This window comes from Drosophila obscura, unplaced genomic scaffold (assembly GCF_018151105.1).
Source record: "Drosophila obscura isolate BZ-5 IFL unplaced genomic scaffold, ASM1815110v1 contig_150, whole genome shotgun sequence".
Taxonomy (NCBI): Eukaryota; Metazoa; Arthropoda; class Insecta; order Diptera; family Drosophilidae; genus Drosophila; species Drosophila obscura.
In genome coordinates this window covers 12,580,337-12,595,984 of record NW_024542736.1, presented here as the reverse complement: position 1 = coordinate 12,595,984, position 15,648 = coordinate 12,580,337, and the positions used below count along the sequence as shown (strand labels likewise).

Genomic DNA, 15,648 nt, shown 5'->3' with positions numbered 1-15,648 from the left:
GAAGTAACCTTTGATTCCATTTCCAAACCAAATGGGGTTATAGCTATATATACTCAGTTGTAAACTGATTTGAGTAGAATAAACATCTAGTAAATTCAAAGTTTTTTTTTTTTTTGGTTAGTTATTTTTATTGAATAAAATGGCAGATGAACATTCAAAAATCAACGAGCAGGCAGGGATGACCAAGAACTTGAAGGCCGAGGAGAAGATAGTTCCCGGTAAGGAATTGAAACATAAAAAATATTTTAAAAAAAGAAGCGAGAGCCCCTACAAAACATTATTCGCTACTCTCTACGATCTATAGATATTCTGGAAAAAGTACTCGATAAAGAGCACCTTTGGAAGAGTGGCGAGTACGTGCGCAGCCTCCATGATCGACTCGGGCAGTGCGTCCAGCGGAACAACGAGGACATCCTGGAGTCGGTGAAGCTGCTTCAGGAATTGTGCGAAGTCAGCGATGCGATGCTAACCAGCAGCACCAATACACCTAGAATAAAGCACCTGATCAGGAACTTCGAGACGATCGCTGCTACCAACGGTGCCGACTGTTCACTGGGAAAGCAGTTCACTGATGTGCCAGAGATCCGCAGCCTATTGCTCAAGTTTAAAACGCTCAACGAAGAGGACTCGCTGCGTGACTGTCTGATGACTTTCAAGAGTGCCAAGGAGAAGTTTGAGAAGCTGCATAGTTTCCTTGCAAGTAGCGATGGCGCCACCACCGAGCCCACGCGATCCGTTTCAGAGGCAAAAAAGCTATCGCCCAGCAACAGCGTTATTACCACCAACAGCGTCAGTCCCCCCAGCCTTCGCGAGAAGATCGTGGCCTTCAACAAGGCGCTGGGTGATGGCAGGGAAACATCCAAGTACTTCATGGACTGCTTCAGCAGTCGTTGCAGCTTCCACGACCCAATGACAGAGACTTCCGTAGAGGATATGAAGCCGCCGATAAATCCTTGGTCTCGCACCAACTCTGGCTATGAGGGTGACATGGAGAGCGAAGTCGAACAGTCCGATAATTTAGATGGCCAAGCTGATTGATTTGATTGATGAATTTGTATCTAAATTTTCACATTTCGGCGAGAGTAGATAATAATTCAAATAAATAGAGTTCTCAACAGAGAATTCCTACTGATTTCCTGGCTATTCCTTCATCTGCATTGGTATTTGGTATTTAATTCCAATTAGCTGCCCCAGACAGCTGCAGCCGGAGACGATACATAGGTGAAGGCAAACTGGAAGTCCCGCTCGTGCCCTCTGTCAAAAGCATCGCCATAGACCAGCCCAATGTTGCCCAATGCCAAGTTTTGGTAATTGGTTCAAAGTTCAGCAACTCAATATACATATGTACTATTGTCTTCATTGTGACGATACAAGTAGAAATACAAATCTGAAAAATATCACACTAAACTACAGTAAAAAACATCTATAAAAATCACGATTCATCCCTGGATGTCCATTACATTGCGATGCTCTGCATTAGCAAGTCATCTCCGCCGCCTGGAACATATCCGAATAGTTGATGGCGAAGAAGATCGAGACAGCTCCAATGGTGGAGCCCAGCTGGGTGATGGAACCCACCCAGACCAGTGACTGGCCACCCTGGGCGCGCATCACAGTGGTGATGCCCAGCTTGGTGTAACTGACGATGCCCACCAGAAGGGTCCAGGCAGCCACCACCAGAACAGCGCCGAAGCTATTATCGTAGAGCGGCGGAAACGGACTCAGAGCGGCCGTGGTAAAGACGTAGCTGGTGAGCAATGCGGCTATGATAGAGAGCACGGTGATGAGGCGCAGCGAGGTAAAATGCAGGAACATGGCCATGAAGCAAGCCACCGGATTGGCGATCACGCTCAGCGTGGCAGCCAGATGATAGGCACGCGATCCATACGGAGCACTCGAGTAGGACTGGATGCTCCCAAACATGCCGTTGCTGAACAGGGAGATGGCGCCTATCAGCAGCAACAGATAGGTGTACTGGCCGCGGGTCAGCTTCTCCGTTGGCGACTGATTGTCCGTCTCCCCGTACACGTATTTGTTGCCATCGCTGACGGTGACCTTGGCGTACTCCATCCTGGCCAGGGGCAGGGCATTGAGCAGCGTGTAGCCAATGTAGCTGAGCACCATTAGGCCGAACAGAATGAGGAAAAAGACTTTGGTGTCAAAGTGCGGTGGCACCTTCTGCTGCTCAAAGATTTCCTGGCCAGTCTCCGTCACGTTGACCAACACGCACTGCGAAGTCTCGCCAATGCCCTGGATAAGGGCCATCACACTCGGCAGCAGGCCGCTCAGTCCCTCGCCAATGAAGTACGTGACCATGTACTGCTCCTTGAAGCGCCCCATGTACGGCATGAACAGCACCGAGCTGGTGCAAGCATTTAGGGCCGTGAAAATGGTCAGCACAAGCAGGGCCACGCTGTGATCCACTCCGTTCACCACAGCCGTACGGTTGTAGAAGAAGGCCGTCAGCAGGCAGGAGATGGCGCCCACCAGCAGTACGCCGTGTATGGTCCAGCCATCGTTGAGCTTGCGCGGGGAGTACTTCTGTATGGCCGTGTAGAGCAGCGGCCCCAGATTGCCAATCTGGACCATCACACTCAGGTAGGAGGGCAGACTCCAGCCCTCGGGCGCCTCGTCCACCAGCAGTGGCAGTTGTATGAATGTGCCATTAACGCCCAGCCAGGTGCCGATGCCAAAGAATATGGCCAGGAGATCGACAATCAGGCTGCGATTCTTAAGTGCAGAGCAGTACTTTTGCTCCATCTTCTTGTGGATGGTACGCCAGGTGAGAAATACACTTAGCTCGCTCTCGCTGGGCTCGGCGACGGCGCATCTAGAACAGAAAAGAACAGAACATAACCGCAGAGATTAGATTACGTTGGTTCGTGCTTGCAACATTGTTGGGATGATAATAAACATTTTATTTAGCCTCATTAAGAAATCCCACAGATATTATCGGTAGGAGTAAATTATCCCAATAGTAATCCATGGTCTGTCTGCTCCAGCTATATCTCGTTCAAATTTGGCACCGTCTCATATTTTTGCTGCGTGTACTATATATTTGTTGTTTGTGATCGAATCACAGACACGGTGCGTCGACTAGTCGAGCCCAAATAAATAACAATAAATGGCATATTTGATTGCAATGTACGAGCAAAGTAGTATATCTTTAAACTGAACCCACATTCGATTCCACCAAATTGTTCAGATAAGCTTTACAAAATCATTATCAAGTCCAGCCAGGGCATCAGTCAGTCATTATGTCCGTGTCTTTGCAGAACAGATAACCGAACGCGATTATGGTTACTGCGGTTGATGTTCCACTTGGCCTCCACACAAGTGTACGCCGTAGTCACCCGAAGAGAGCCCAGGGGTAATCGCCACTTTCGATTGGATATATCTTTGGGCCTAATCAGCATTGGAGTGGATACTCAATGATGTGCAATTGGTCACATACGATCCACCTCTAATCTGGTAATTTAATTAGGCTGTGGGACTATCTGCACGTACATTCGAGTATCTGGCTGTGGATGATAAGAATCTAAATTGGAATCGGAACCCATTGATGGACCCCCACAACGACGTCATGGCGTTCGTTCTTTCCCAAATTAGCATAACTCCAATGCAAACAGAGTGGCGAGCGAGAGAAAGCACTTGGAGCTTTAAGCTTGTTTTAAACTGGTTTTTTCTCACATTGGAGTACACAAAATTACAGGTAATCGTCCGCTTACCTGGCGAAATCGGAAGTAGCCGCACTGGGGTCGTCCAACGTCGAGATCACGCCGTAGACTGGCCCGGACTGGCTGGCAATGCCGACTCCAGACCTGCTCTGGTAGCCGCTCATGTTGTCAGGCCTCTTTCTGGTACTCTTCGAATGGATTTATGATCTGCTGTGACGATGGGCAGATTAGATTTCGGCCACTGTTATACTATGGGATGCAATGAGTTCCAGCAGCTCAAAAATGTCAATTCCTGCAAAACAATCGTATCAATCGGGGCACTTTTCGAGAAGCGTGGCTTAATTGGAGCCGCCGGCACAACTGGCGATCGGCAGTGTGTCTGAAAAAGCTTTCCCCAATTGGAAACTGTGGCCGCTTCTCTTGATTAATGACTGTGATTCGATCTGCCGCGAATATATGTACATATGCACATATACTTGTAGACAAAGTCAAAGTTCCACTTTGTGCCCTTCGCAGACCAAGTCTTTTCCAAATTCAGGGCTCCGTTACGCAATGTGCGTTTGTCGGCAGGAGGCAACTGATGGGAATGATGCAAAATGCAGAGGGTTCTGAATGCTGGCTGCTTGGGTGAAGCGCGTCCAGCGTTGGCGGATTGTTTTGTCCATTTGAAAACCTCAGAACTCGGCAAAAGCCAATTCGATAGAAGCGTCGCAAAAATAACAATCAAGTGGAGAATAAAAAAATAGTTTGACTGTGCGAACAGCTGTTTTGTCGCCTTCGAAAAAAAAGCGCTGAGAAAAAGCAGCGCACGTGCGTCGAAGAGAGCAAGCGCACAAAACGAAATGCTCACACATACACACACAGCATATACACTTTCGAAGAGTATTTACATTTTTGGACCATTATTTGTAATGAAGAGAACCGTATAGAGTATGTTCTTTCGTATGTATGCAAATTATTCCTCCAATTCGAATTGATACAGGAAGTGTTTAAATTGAACAGGCTGGATCAAACGGTCATTTCTTTAAAGCAGGGTGCAAGCTCGTTTTTAAATTATGAGCAGTCCAACTAAAATAAAACCTTTATCAGCGAAACAAGAGTCCGGCATTCAGAAATCGCTTGTGCAATGTACTGCCGTTTTTCAGTCACGATCAATCTGCAAGGGTATCCAAAATCTCGATCTTTAAAGCTAGCATTTCTTTCTCTTGTTTTTGTGCAGTGTCTTTTTTGTTTTGCTTTATTGCAAGTGGAAACGTAATCAAAGCCAAATGAAATGCCAATCCCCAGAAACCCAATGAAATGTGAAAATAGTATGTTATGCATTTGGAATGCCTGGCACGGCTCGGCGGCGCTCGGTCATTCCGCGGAAATCGATGTAATTCCAGGTGGGAGCTACCTAGTGGGCGCTGCAGAGCTGCTGATACCAGCGCTTGCTCTCGCGGCATCGGGGATTCGTGCACATGGGGCAGCGCATCAGGAACTTGGGATTGACCGCCTGCTGGGACTGCAGATGATCTGCCACAATGTTGCTGAGGGCATCGATGAACAGCGGATGGTCGTTGGGAGCGGCGGCACGGCGAATCTCCTCCACGCCCACCTCCTTGGCCAGCTCGTCACAATACTCGATGTCCAGCTCGTGAAGGGTTTCGATATGCTCGTTGACAAAGGCAATGGGCACGAGTATAAAGTTCTTCAGGCCTTGCTTGACATAGCCCTGAAAGAGAAATCAATAAATCAGTCTCTGATTTAGTTTATACGCCAGAACCCACCTTGATTGCATCATCCGTGGCCGGGGCCAGCCAGGGCAGTGGTCCCACCTTCGACTGCCAGGCGAGGCTGTAGGGATTGGTCTGGCCCAGCTCCTGCATGACCATGTGGACGCTAGCCCCGATCTCAGAGGGATAGGCATCGCCCCTGTTGACCGCCTTCAGGGGCAGGGAATGGGCAGTGAAGAGTATGACCACATCGTTCCTCTTGGTCGGCACGAATTTGGCCAGCTCATCGCGAATGCGCTGGGCAAAGGTCTTTATGAGCAGCGGGTGTGTGCCCCAGCGGTCAATGATGCTCCACTTGATGTCGGCGGGTAGTGCACTGACAGAGAAGGGTTTTATTGTCCTGTTCCGTAGGGGTTGGTTTCACTACTCACTTGCTGAGGTAGTGGGTGTAGATGGAATTGAAACTGGAGCCGGATGTGGCGCAGCTATACTGTGGATACTGCGAGAAGATCACCACCCTCTCCGGCTTGTCGCTGGAACAGAACAAAAAAGGTAATCCCAAGAAAACACATCATTCTTTCTCTTATGTAAACCACCTCTCAATCTGGGCCAGCGTGCTCTCTGTCAGTGGATTGACGTAGCGGAAGCCCACGTAGTGCTTATGGGGGGCAGTCGTCGGCGACTGCTTGTCCAGCTGCTCGCACATCAGCTGGCCCTGCAGATCCGTCCACTTGAGTATGGGCGAGCCGCCACCAATCTCTTTGTACTTCTTCTGCACCTCCGGCGTCCGTCGCTGGGCGATCCAGGGACCCAGCCTGCTCTGCACCGGCAGCTGGATCATGTCCCGGTCTGTCATGATCCTCAGCAGGTAGTCGTGCACCTGGTCGGTGCTCTGTGGCCCACCCATATTCAGCATGAGGATCGCGGTCTTTGGCCGCTGCCCGCTGAACCCTCTGGCGCTCGCTGCAAAGTTAACGCCATTGCCTGGAAGTGGATCAGATCAGAGACTTTCTGCTATTTTATTGCATCTACTTACTGGCCAGCCTGCACAAGTTTCTGTTATGCAAAAACATGGTTTTAATAAATATATTGCACTTTCATTCAATGACAGTACCGTCTGACCCTCAGAAATATACCGAAATATATAACTTCTCTTTTTCAAAATATACCATAAGAAACGAACTTAGCCCAGTGAACAACTTGAGTTAATTCCCGGCAAATAAACTGCACTAAACTTATTCAAGTTTCATAATTTTCGTGGGACAATGTCGAACTGTGATAATGTTCCCCGATTTGAATATTCTGTTTAATTTGATCCGATAGATGAATTGATATTCCCCAAGAAAATTGTAGAGTATAGGTAAGTCGCCATAAGTGCTCAGAATCTTTACGGTATATTTTTGGTTTTTTTTTAACGCGAATTTGAATTGATGGTATTTTGAGGGTCAGCCACACTGTAAATAGAGCGCGCCATTTCATTCTTTTCCAGCACTGTGTCGTTGGCGTCAGAGTGGCTTCTCTTGCAAAGTAATTTTTTCACGTTTTAGTTGAATTCCAGCAGAAAAACTAAAATCAATTCAACATGTCGATGTTTTGGGGTAAGTTGCAGCTATTAATTGATTTGCCATAATGTCCAATGCCGTGGTTTTCACCTAAACGCATGGTCGTCCGGCGTTGTTGCACCGGCCACGTGCTTGTGCGAGCCGGCAGCGTGGAGCGCCACCATTTTAGTGACAAAATGTGTAACATGTTTTTATGTCTTTTGATGCACTGTAGGATTGGTAATGAAGCCTAACCGCAAGTACACCCAGACGATTGTTAAGTCGTTCCACATTTCGGGTGTTGCGCTCGACAAGGGAGAGGAAGCCAAGCTGTATTTGACAGCAGAAAAGCAGAAGTACGTGGTCGCCACAGTCCGCAAAGATAATCCACAAGTCCCGCTGGACTTGAACTTTAGCAAGGGCGACCAAATCATATTCCAAACAACAGGTAAGCAGTTTTTTTGATTAAATGTTGTGTACACATGGCTTACATACACACACACGCACACACTCATGTACAATTATTAACCTCAGTAACATTTTCTACTTGCATTGCAGGCGACGCCACTGTTTCATTGCTGGGCTACTTGCATGACATTGATTCCGAAGATGAGGACGACGAGGAGTTTGACTTGAAGACTTTGTTGAAGCAAGGCAAGGGCAAGGCTGGCAAGAACGGCCAGGAGGAGGACGAAGATGAGGACGAAGACGACGATGAGGACGTTGAGGACAGTCAGATTATCGAAGAGTACGAGTCCTTGCTGGAAAATGGCGATGAAGAAGAAGATGAGGAGGATGACGACGAGGATGATGATGAGAGTGGGGACGAAGAAGACTCTGACGACTCTGATGAAGAGGATGAGCAGCCCAAAGCCAAGGTTGCCAAGATCGCACCCAAGGCCAATGAGAAAGCTGGAAAAGATCAGAACGGAGTGGCCAAGAACCAACAGCAGGAGAAGCAGGCAAAGAAAGAAAAGCCCGAGACCAAGAAGGAACAGCCGAAGCCAAAGGAGCAGGACAAAAAGCCTGCAGGCGGCGAGCGCACCATCACGGGTGGTGTCAAAATTGCTGACCTCGCCACCGGAAAGGGCCCCGAGGCTCAGAAGGGAAAACGTGCCACCGTTTACTACATCGGTCGCCTCCAGAGCAACAACAAGACCTTTGACAGCATGCTAAATGGCAAGGGATTCCGCTTCAGGCTGGGCGGCGGTGAAGTAATCAAAGGCTGGGACACCGGTGTCATTGGCATGAAGGTTGGCGGCAAGCGTCGCATCACTTGCCCCCCGCACATGGCCTACGGTGCCCGCGGAGCACCCCCAAATATTCCACCCAACTCGACACTGGTCTTCGATGTGGAGTTGAAGGGAGTGAACTAAAAATAAACATCATATAGATTCTGTAATGTAGCATTTAAGGTAGTATTCCACACCGTACAACTTTTGAGCAACAATTGATGAAATGTTAAAATAAATATTCTTTGTTTTCCACGCTGTTCATAAATAAAACAGTTCTGTAACATACTTCTTTATTATATATGATTTTAAGCACTCTTTTCAGGGGAGCTAACATCCAGCAGCGGCTCGGATTGCATTTTCCAGTGCTCCAGCACGTAGGGCAAACGTTCGCTGGGGTCTGTGCTCCAATGGTGCAGGCGACATTTGAGCGTGGCCTGCTCCAGGTTATTGATTGTTATGGTGCACTGGAAGTCTTTGTTTTCCTTCTTCAGATCGGGTCCCTCAATGCGCTCCTTGGGCAGGGTTATGCACTCCTCTTTGCAATGGAAGCCGGCCTTGCGCAGCGAGGCTTTGATATGCCAGGGCTCGAGCACCCACGGCTCATCCTTGTTCATAACCACAGCCAAGACAATGGTCTCCAGCATGTTGACCGTCCGCTGGGCATAAGCCGAGCTGTGCTTCACCGCCGACTTCTCGGCCTCTGTCTTCGCGTACTTGGCAATGTTCTCGGGCGTTTTGTAGGCCGCAAGGCCCGGCAGCAGCAGTTTGTTGTAGACAAAATGGGGCTTCATGGACACCACGTCGCCCTTGTCGCCGACACCTTCGACAAAGGTCTTTAGGACGACTTCCATGTTGGGCCGCTTCTTCACTTGCGTGTCCTCCACCAGCTCATAGATAAAGTTCTTGGCCCGCATACGCCGGGGCTTCTCGTTGGTTTTGTGCAGCAGCGGTTCATATTTTCGTTTCAGGATGAACGTGGTCTGCAAACGGAGATGTCTTGAATGAAGGTGCCCCTCCTCGATGGCGACATTACTTACCCGGACCTGCTGCTGCAGGCTGGTTGCACTTTTCAGCAAATTTAGCTGTGTTACGCAGATAGTCTTCAGCATGTTTCGAGTGTTTACAACTTAACTAACACCGATTTCTTACGTAAGATATTCGGTGGGTGTGGCAACCTTGTACTTGTGCCATTTGGCGCGAAAATATAAAATGCGAGCAATCGTAATTTATTTCAAATTTATTTACAATTTACAAGTTAAATGTGTTTTACAATTACACTTAGACAACATTTATGGCTCAATTGTGCTCTGTATCCAGTCAACGTACTTTCCCACGAGCGTGTACACTCCCGGCCAACCGGCCAGGCCGCACGGCGTGGGGCCAAACGAAACGACGCCCGCCAAGAAATAGTACGTGTTGACTTTGTTTGTGTCCAGGCCTATCAGCGGACCCCCGGAGTCGCCGCGACACGAGTCGATGCCCTCCTTGCCGCCTGCACACATCTGCGTATCCTCCAGCATTATGTCCTGGCGATTGTACACGGCCTGGCAGTCGTCCATTCTGGTCCCCTCCACGGCAGCCTTGAGCTTCAGATTGCTGGAGGACAGCTCTTCCGTCTTTCCCCAGCCAGCCACATCCATGGTGATGCCATCAAACGTGGCTGAGCGCAGATTCACGTCCAGGGGCAAGCAAATGGGACGCACAAAGTCGGTGTACTCCACTTGGCTGCCCAAACGCAGCAATGCAATGTCGTTAACTTGGTTCTTGGAGCTGGGAATGTAGGAGGGATGCGGTATAGTGCGCTCCACAGGCACATCCAAATGCGCAGGAGCACAGTCCTTCATTCCCCGTACATCCACCTCACAGTCGGGGTCAGTGGCGGTGTCCCACTCGCCCAGGCGCACACCAGTCAGCCGCCAGTCGGCGGGCAGCGCTTTGCCATTGACACAGTGCGAGGCTGTCACCACATACCGAGTGCTGATCAAGGAGCCGCCGCAATGATGGCCCTTTTTGCCGGCGGCTACGAAAAGGAATGGAGTAAAGGGTCAGCTATTATAGATAGTTAAAGCACTCACCCTTGGTGTATTCTATCAATGCCATCCAGGGGAACTCGTCGATTTTGGTTCGAACGCCACCGTAAATACGATTGGACAGCAGATTGCCGCATTGGCCGGGCAGCGGCAGCAGATTGCTATTGGTGATGTTGGGCTGGACCGTCTGTGGCATCGTGGTCGGGCTGGTGTCCCGGTACCGATCCAGGCAGCAGATCAGCACCTTTCCGTTCGTATAGCCACACTGGCTGCGACTCAGATAGAGTCTGTCGGTGTCGCGTAGCGGGCTCGTCGTCAGCACACCATACAGATATTTGCAATCCTCCAGATGTATGCACAGTGCCCGTTCCCGATTGGGCGTAATGCAGCGGCCATAGTTGGGCACTTGGGCGGCCTCATTGGGGAAATAGAACTCTGTGGGGGGGTGAACACAAATGTACATAAATCTAATTCCAATAATCAACAACAATTCGCTGTGGCCAACAGCTTTGTGAATATCTAACAACTATTAGCATTAGATATAGGCATAGAACAGGTTTTGAGGTTTCAGAAGACATGTGAAGGCCCAGAGCACAAGCCAATCAGTAGTTTCCCTCTTCCTCCTCATCCTCTCCCGCCACTCTAACATCTTCAATGTTTACTTACGACCGGACACGGCTAACAAGTTGGCTAAAATCCCAATAATAAAACAGATGTACGCTTTGTTGAACATTTTTCATGTAGTGTCTGCTGTGCGCGCTTAATCCTTTCTCAAGACGTCGTCGATGATATCGCAGCTTGTGGAAGCTGATATCAAAATAAACACCGCGATAATGGGCGGCTCCGATCTTCAGCTGCGAATACAAATACGATGACTAAAACGGAATTCCCGTGCAGCGTTCCGTTGCTGAGAGTGAAGCTTGAGTTTGCGTGAGCTTTGATTGGAACAAGCTTTTGCGCTCGGCTGCTCTCTCGCTATCAAATTCGCATCAGGTATAAAGATAATGATCTCGAATTTTATTATTGCTATAATTCGACTTCTACACTGTAGACTTTGGCATTGAAAGCTTTGGATGGACGCCCGCCTATTGAAGTAGCCGCCGCTTAGGGATTGGGATTGGCCGATGTCCTGCCGATGCTGCTCTGGATCCAGTCCGAAAAGCTGCTGACCAGCGTGTAAACGCCCGGTATCGTGGTAACACCACACAAGGTCGGCCCAAAGGCGACAATGCCAATGAGCGTATAGCGTCCATTGGCTAACAGGCCAGAGGTGCCATCGTCCATAAAGGGGCCGCCGCTGTCCCCACGGCACACGTCATTCATCGGCTGGCCCTGGGCACACAGGTGACTGGGCGTGATGACAATCGGCTGCTGGAAGTTCTCGCTGAGTGTGGCGTACGCAATCGCACAGCTGGTGGTGTTCACAATGGGCAGCCGAATAAACCGCGCCATGGATGAAGTAGAGACATTGCCTGAAATTATTAATATGCAAACGAATGATATATGGGATCATCGTAGGCTTTGCATTTCCCCTTTGGGGGACACGTATCCAGTCAACTGGTGAAGCCAGTCAAAGCGAACGTGCGTCGTTTGTTGCTTCAATATCTGTATAGGCAAAACACCCACCTTCCGAATTTGAAGTGCTCCAGCCGGCGGCAACTCCCGTTTGTCCAATCAGCCTATTCCCGAGTGCCTCACTGCTGTTCAAAGGTAAGCAGATGGGCGTGTAGGTACCTGGGGAGAGACGAGTAAGTTAGATTAGGGACCAGCAGATATGGGGCACGAGATGGGATCGAATCACTTACTGGCCGTACTGTTGAGACGCAACAGAGCAATGTCGTTGGCATAACGGGGCTGGTCGAAATTCGGATGCACCAACACTTGGTCGATGGAAAACAGATTGGAGGCATCCTCCGCATTGGACGGTGCATCGCCGAGCCGTACATGGGATCTGGGAGTGAGAGGGACCAAGAGGGGATTGCTAGATCAGAGTGGGATGGGGGCCTTGTCACTTGGCCCGAAACTTACACTTCCAGGTCGGCGACCAGGTTGACCACACAATGGGCGGCGGTCACCACATAGTTGCTGGCTATCAGGGATCCGGAGCAGCGGTAGCTGATGCGGCGGCTGCCTGAAATATTTTTGGAATGGATGAATAATGCTCTTCTCGTTCAACAGCGCCCTATTGATACGATGGAGAAGCAAGGGTGTCCCTGTGTGACCATCGCAAGTCAGCCTGTCGAAGCTAATGGGCCATCCCAAGGATCTGGACAACAAGGTCCACAGCCTGGCGACCCACAGCCAGGTGGTCCACAGCCAGGCGGTCCACAGCCAGGCGGCCCACAGCCAGGCGGCCCACAGCCAGGCGGCAAACCCTCTGGCCGTCGGCCGTGCGGTCCGGACCCATGTGGAACAGAAATGTGCCCGACGACCAAGTCGACTAATAGAGGCGGTATCCCTGGTGCTGGACCACGTGATGGTCCTGCAGGTGGACCAGATGATGACCGGGTTGTTGGCTTTGGACCTGATGGAGGACGTGGCGTTGGCCCGAACGGCGAAGATTCTTACGGGGGAACTGGCGGTGGCCCTGACGGCAACTATGGCAGCGGCCCAGGAACAAACGGTGGCGGTCCCGCTGGTAAAGGCTATAACGATGGTCGTAGCGGAGGCCCTGGCGGCCCTGACGGCAACTATGGCAGCGGCCCAGGAACAAACGGTGGCGGTCCCGCTGGTAAAAACGATGGTCGTAGCGGAGGACCTGGCGGCCCTGACGGCAACGGCCCAGGAACAAACGGTGGCGGTCCCGCTGGTAAAGGCTATAACGATGGTCGTAACGGAGACCCTGGCGGCACTGACGGCAACTATGGCAGCGGCCCAGGAACAAACGGTGGCGGTCCCGCTGGTAAAAACGATGGTCGTAGCGGAGGACCTGGCGGCCCTGACGGCAACGGCCCAGGAACAAACGGTGGCGGTCCCGCTGGTAAAGGCTATAACGATGGTCGTAACGGAGGCCCTGGCGGCACTGACGGCAACTATGGCAGCGGCCCAGGAACAAGCGGTGGCCCACCCAATGGCGGTTCCGGTGCATATGGCGGTAAAGGATATGACGATGGGCGTGGCGGTGGCCCAGGTGCAGATGGCAGCGGTCCAGCTGGTAAAGGATATAACGATGGTCGTGGCGGTGCTGTGCCTCGTGCTGCGCCTGGCCAAGGCCAATACGATGGTCGTGGTCAGGGCTCCGGACAGAGCCCATATCCCAACAAAGATTTTCCCGAAGGAAAAGTGGACCTGGGCATCGCTGTGGCACTCTTCACCGTGGGAGTCGTGACGACCATCAGGCTAGGAGCTGTGGCCAGTGAGATTGGCTAGGATCGCTAGCCGGGGGGTTTATTATATTCAACAATTTGCAACAAGGACGAGGTCAAGGTCACTCGAATACTCATCTACACAACGCAGTCCAGGAGACACCTAATCCAAGCAGCAACTACAGTCAGGCGTTTTGTTCGTTTTTGGGGGCGCAATTAAAATTCAAAATTCCAGCAACTCCAAGGAGTCGACGTGTGTCCTTTACTCACTTCTGTTTCGGTAGGCGATCCTGGCCAGCCATGGGTACTGTCCGGCCGTGGCCTGCTCTCCTCCGAGCAATCGGCTTTCGATGCTTATCCCGCAGTTGGTCACTGACGCAGGAAAAGTAGGAACAAGAGGTGGAGGAGGAGGAGGAGGAGGAGGAGGAGGAGAAGCGGGCGTGGCAGTCGGTGGCAGGGCCGTGGTAAAGGGCGCCAAGGGTGGACCTTGACTCACGTCTGTGCCGGTCTCCAGGTCGCCGCCATGTCGAAGAAAGCGCAGATCCCCAGGAAACACAATGGGCTTATCCTCTGGGGCAGGACGTGGTGATCGTGGAGGATCGCTGCTGCCATGATCGATGTTGTAGCGGAAGGAGTGACCGTGAGAGTGACCTCCACTGGCAAAGCGATGATCGTAGAACTCGGCATCCACTGGCTGGGGGCAGTTTCTTTGCTCCTTGAAGTCCCAGTAATTGTGCAGATTCATTTCCGTTTCGTCCTGGCTGTCCAGGTGTGTGTTCTCTCCCCATATCCAGCGCTCGTCCGTTGGGGCAAAGCGCAGCATGCGCATGGCACTGACCGTTGATGACTCATGGCGGTGTCGATGGGGACAGCAGACCAGTGGGTCGAGTCCTTCAAAACCACAGCCGGCGGCGTGTACCTGCGCAAAGACATCGGCACTCTCTTCGGGCTGATGATGCAGCAGAAGGCGGCTGAATGCAACGCACTCTCGGAGGCGTATGCAGTTGCAAGCAGGCAAGCTGCCCCAGACAAAATCGACTGAAACGAGAATCGGCTGGGGTGACAACGCTTACTCAACAGTCTGTCCGTCCGTCTGTCTGTCCGGCCAAGGTCAATGTCGGCCAGCACCAAACCCAAACCAGAAGTGCCCCGTCTCACGCAGCGCAGTGGCAATTACTCACACACTCACTTTTTGGATACGTTTTTCGCGGTTTATTGCCCTTCGCTTTGCGGCGCGGCGCTGGCCGAGCATGATGCTAGCACATTTGCTGTTGGGGAATTTCTAGTTCCATTGGCCGTGACCCACTGAGCGGGCTGTTCTTTCTCGTGCATGCGTTCGCTTCTACAGTCTTTTATATCGCACGCATACAGCACAGTATATACTAAGATACTCACATCGGAGGAGAAGGCACAGAGTGCAGCACAATATCCAAATGAGTTTCATAAGCTGTTGCCCCATTTCGTAGTTTTATCAATCACTGATCGAAATCTGTGAGTTGCCGCAAACACAACGTTTCCCGTCGATGTGCGAAATTGAAATAAATTGATTCAATCGGCGAGCATACATATCTTATTTCCATTTTCATTTCCATTTCGATTTCGATTTCAATGGGGCGACGAATCACAACAAAAAGAGAACAACGAAAAAGCCAATTATCAAGCCATAAACCGAATTTAGACAAAAAAGAGCGGCTCGGCCGCTGTCTGCCCAACAGATCCGGACGGCGGCCTGCAGCGGCGTCTGAAGCGGGCAACGACATTGCCGGCCAAAGATGAGTAACCAGAGCTAGAGCTAGGGAAACAGAGCCAGGGATAGCTACCAAACATGTTTCGGTGCGCTTCCCGCGAGAACAAGATCTGCGGAATGGCAGAGAATGCGTCTGCCAATGGGATTGCGGGGGGAACTCCTCAAATGAGCTCTTCTCGTGTATTATATAGTATGTATGTGTTTTGTTTAGATTACAGTTGATGATGCGCTTAGGATAGTTGATGAGAAAGTACGCACAAAATAAGTAATGGAATGTTGGTGCAGGATTTTCTGAACCCAAAGTCGTTATTAGCTTGTGCTTTAGAACAGTAGATGTTCGGATTAGTTTTGCTTATCTCATTGGGCCCAGAACGGCAGAACTTACATAACTAGAAATG

The 15,648-nt window shown here is 50.7% G+C and overlaps 7 protein-coding genes across 7 annotated transcripts; 3 read left to right on the top strand and 4 right to left on the bottom strand.

Annotated features, from left to right (window-relative positions):
• The first annotated feature begins 107 nt into the window (after positions 1-107).
• On the top strand, positions 108-1,132 carry LOC111066571. Its single transcript, XM_022355290.2, has 2 exons — positions 108-218; positions 305-1,132. Exons 1-2 carry the CDS (start codon positions 140-142, stop codon positions 1,036-1,038), a joined length of 813 nt encoding a protein of 270 aa, XP_022210982.1. The 5' UTR covers positions 108-139; the 3' UTR covers positions 1,039-1,132.
• A 194-nt stretch (positions 1,133-1,326) lies between these two features.
• LOC111066570 (solute carrier family 52, riboflavin transporter, member 3-A) lies at positions 1,327-4,428 on the bottom strand. The gene is made up of 2 exons (XM_022355289.2): positions 3,729-4,428; positions 1,327-2,830 (listed from the first exon to the last, which is right to left on the bottom strand). Exons 1-2 carry the CDS (start codon positions 3,839-3,841, stop codon positions 1,477-1,479), a joined length of 1,467 nt encoding a protein of 488 aa, XP_022210981.2. The 5' UTR covers positions 3,842-4,428; the 3' UTR covers positions 1,327-1,476.
• Positions 4,429-4,884: 456 nt separating this feature from the next.
• LOC111066695 (ferrochelatase, mitochondrial) lies at positions 4,885-6,540 on the bottom strand. Its single transcript, XM_022355500.2, has 5 exons — positions 6,429-6,540; positions 5,989-6,376; positions 5,824-5,925; positions 5,447-5,768; positions 4,885-5,391 (listed from the first exon to the last, which is right to left on the bottom strand). The coding sequence occupies exons 1-5, from the start codon at positions 6,463-6,465 to the stop codon at positions 5,074-5,076; spliced, it is 1,167 nt and encodes a 388-aa protein (XP_022211192.2). The 5' UTR covers positions 6,466-6,540; the 3' UTR covers positions 4,885-5,073.
• Positions 6,541-6,875: 335 nt separating this feature from the next.
• Positions 6,876-8,453, top strand: LOC111066696 (39 kDa FK506-binding nuclear protein). Its single transcript, XM_022355502.2, has 3 exons — positions 6,876-6,990; positions 7,169-7,381; positions 7,492-8,453. Exons 1-3 carry the CDS (start codon positions 6,975-6,977, stop codon positions 8,307-8,309), a joined length of 1,047 nt encoding a protein of 348 aa, XP_022211194.1. The 5' UTR covers positions 6,876-6,974; the 3' UTR covers positions 8,310-8,453.
• On the bottom strand, positions 8,369-9,328 carry LOC111066699 (39S ribosomal protein L9, mitochondrial). The gene is made up of 2 exons (XM_022355507.2): positions 9,206-9,328; positions 8,369-9,148 (listed from the first exon to the last, which is right to left on the bottom strand). Exons 1-2 carry the CDS (start codon positions 9,275-9,277, stop codon positions 8,474-8,476), a joined length of 747 nt encoding a protein of 248 aa, XP_022211199.1. The 5' UTR covers positions 9,278-9,328; the 3' UTR covers positions 8,369-8,473.
• A 56-nt stretch (positions 9,329-9,384) lies between these two features.
• Positions 9,385-15,302, bottom strand: LOC111066693 (transmembrane protease serine 9). Its single transcript, XM_022355498.2, has 9 exons — positions 14,899-15,302; positions 13,774-14,541; positions 12,227-12,329; positions 12,004-12,149; positions 11,825-11,932; positions 11,305-11,670; positions 10,865-10,888; positions 10,244-10,633; positions 9,385-10,188 (listed from the first exon to the last, which is right to left on the bottom strand). The coding sequence occupies exons 1-9, from the start codon at positions 14,960-14,962 to the stop codon at positions 9,458-9,460; spliced, it is 2,700 nt and encodes an 899-aa protein (XP_022211190.2). The 5' UTR covers positions 14,963-15,302; the 3' UTR covers positions 9,385-9,457.
• Positions 11,728-13,750, top strand: LOC111066697. Its single transcript, XM_022355503.2, has 2 exons — positions 11,728-11,908; positions 12,377-13,750. The coding sequence occupies exon 2, from the start codon at positions 12,447-12,449 to the stop codon at positions 13,524-13,526; it is 1,080 nt and encodes a 359-aa protein (XP_022211195.2). The 5' UTR covers positions 11,728-11,908; positions 12,377-12,446; the 3' UTR covers positions 13,527-13,750.
• Positions 15,303-15,648: the final 346 nt, after the last annotated feature.

Excerpts from the sequence above, each read along its gene's own strand:
- LOC111066571 (XM_022355290.2), top strand. The coding sequence starts at position 140 with ATGGCAGATGAACATTCAAAAATCAACGAGCAGGCAGGGATGACCAAG. Across the intron at positions 219-304 it reads CGAGGAGAAGATAGTTCCCG|ATATTCTGGAAAAAGTACTC; the intron begins GTAAGGAATTGA and ends TACGATCTATAG.
- LOC111066570 (XM_022355289.2), bottom strand. The coding sequence starts at position 3,841 with ATGAGCGGCTACCAGAGCAGGTCTGGAGTCGGCATTGCCAGCCAGTCC. Across the intron at positions 2,831-3,728 it reads GCTACTTCCGATTTCGCCAG|ATGCGCCGTCGCCGAGCCCA; the intron begins GTAAGCGGACGA and ends TTTCTGTTCTAG.
- LOC111066695 (XM_022355500.2), bottom strand. The coding sequence starts at position 6,465 with ATGTTTTTGCATAACAGAAACTTGTGCAGGCTGGCCA. Across the intron at positions 6,377-6,428 it reads AAACTTGTGCAGGCTGGCCA|GCAATGGCGTTAACTTTGCA; the intron begins GTAAGTAGATGC and ends ATCCACTTCCAG. Across the intron at positions 5,769-5,823 it reads TACACCCACTACCTCAGCAA|TGCACTACCCGCCGACATCA; the intron begins GTGAGTAGTGAA and ends CTTCTCTGTCAG.
- LOC111066696 (XM_022355502.2), top strand. Across the intron at positions 7,382-7,491 it reads AATCATATTCCAAACAACAG|GCGACGCCACTGTTTCATTG; the intron begins GTAAGCAGTTTT and ends CTTGCATTGCAG.
- LOC111066699 (XM_022355507.2), bottom strand. The coding sequence starts at position 9,277 with ATGCTGAAGACTATCTGCGTAACACAGCTAAATTTGCTGAAAAGTGCA. Across the intron at positions 9,149-9,205 it reads GCCTGCAGCAGCAGGTCCGG|ACCACGTTCATCCTGAAACG; the intron begins GTAAGTAATGTC and ends CTCCGTTTGCAG.
- LOC111066697 (XM_022355503.2), top strand. The coding sequence starts at position 12,447 with ATGGGCCATCCCAAGGATCTGGACAACAAGGTCCACAGCCTGGCGACC.
- LOC111066693 (XM_022355498.2), bottom strand. The coding sequence starts at position 14,962 with ATGGGGCAACAGCTTATGAAACTCATTTGGATATTGTGCTGCACTCTG. Across the intron at positions 12,330-13,773 it reads GATCGCCTACCGAAACAGAA|GCAGCCGCCGCATCAGCTAC; the intron begins GTGAGTAAAGGA and ends AAAATATTTCAG. Across the intron at positions 11,933-12,003 it reads GCGTCTCAACAGTACGGCCA|GTACCTACACGCCCATCTGC; the intron begins GTAAGTGATTCG and ends GTCTCTCCCCAG.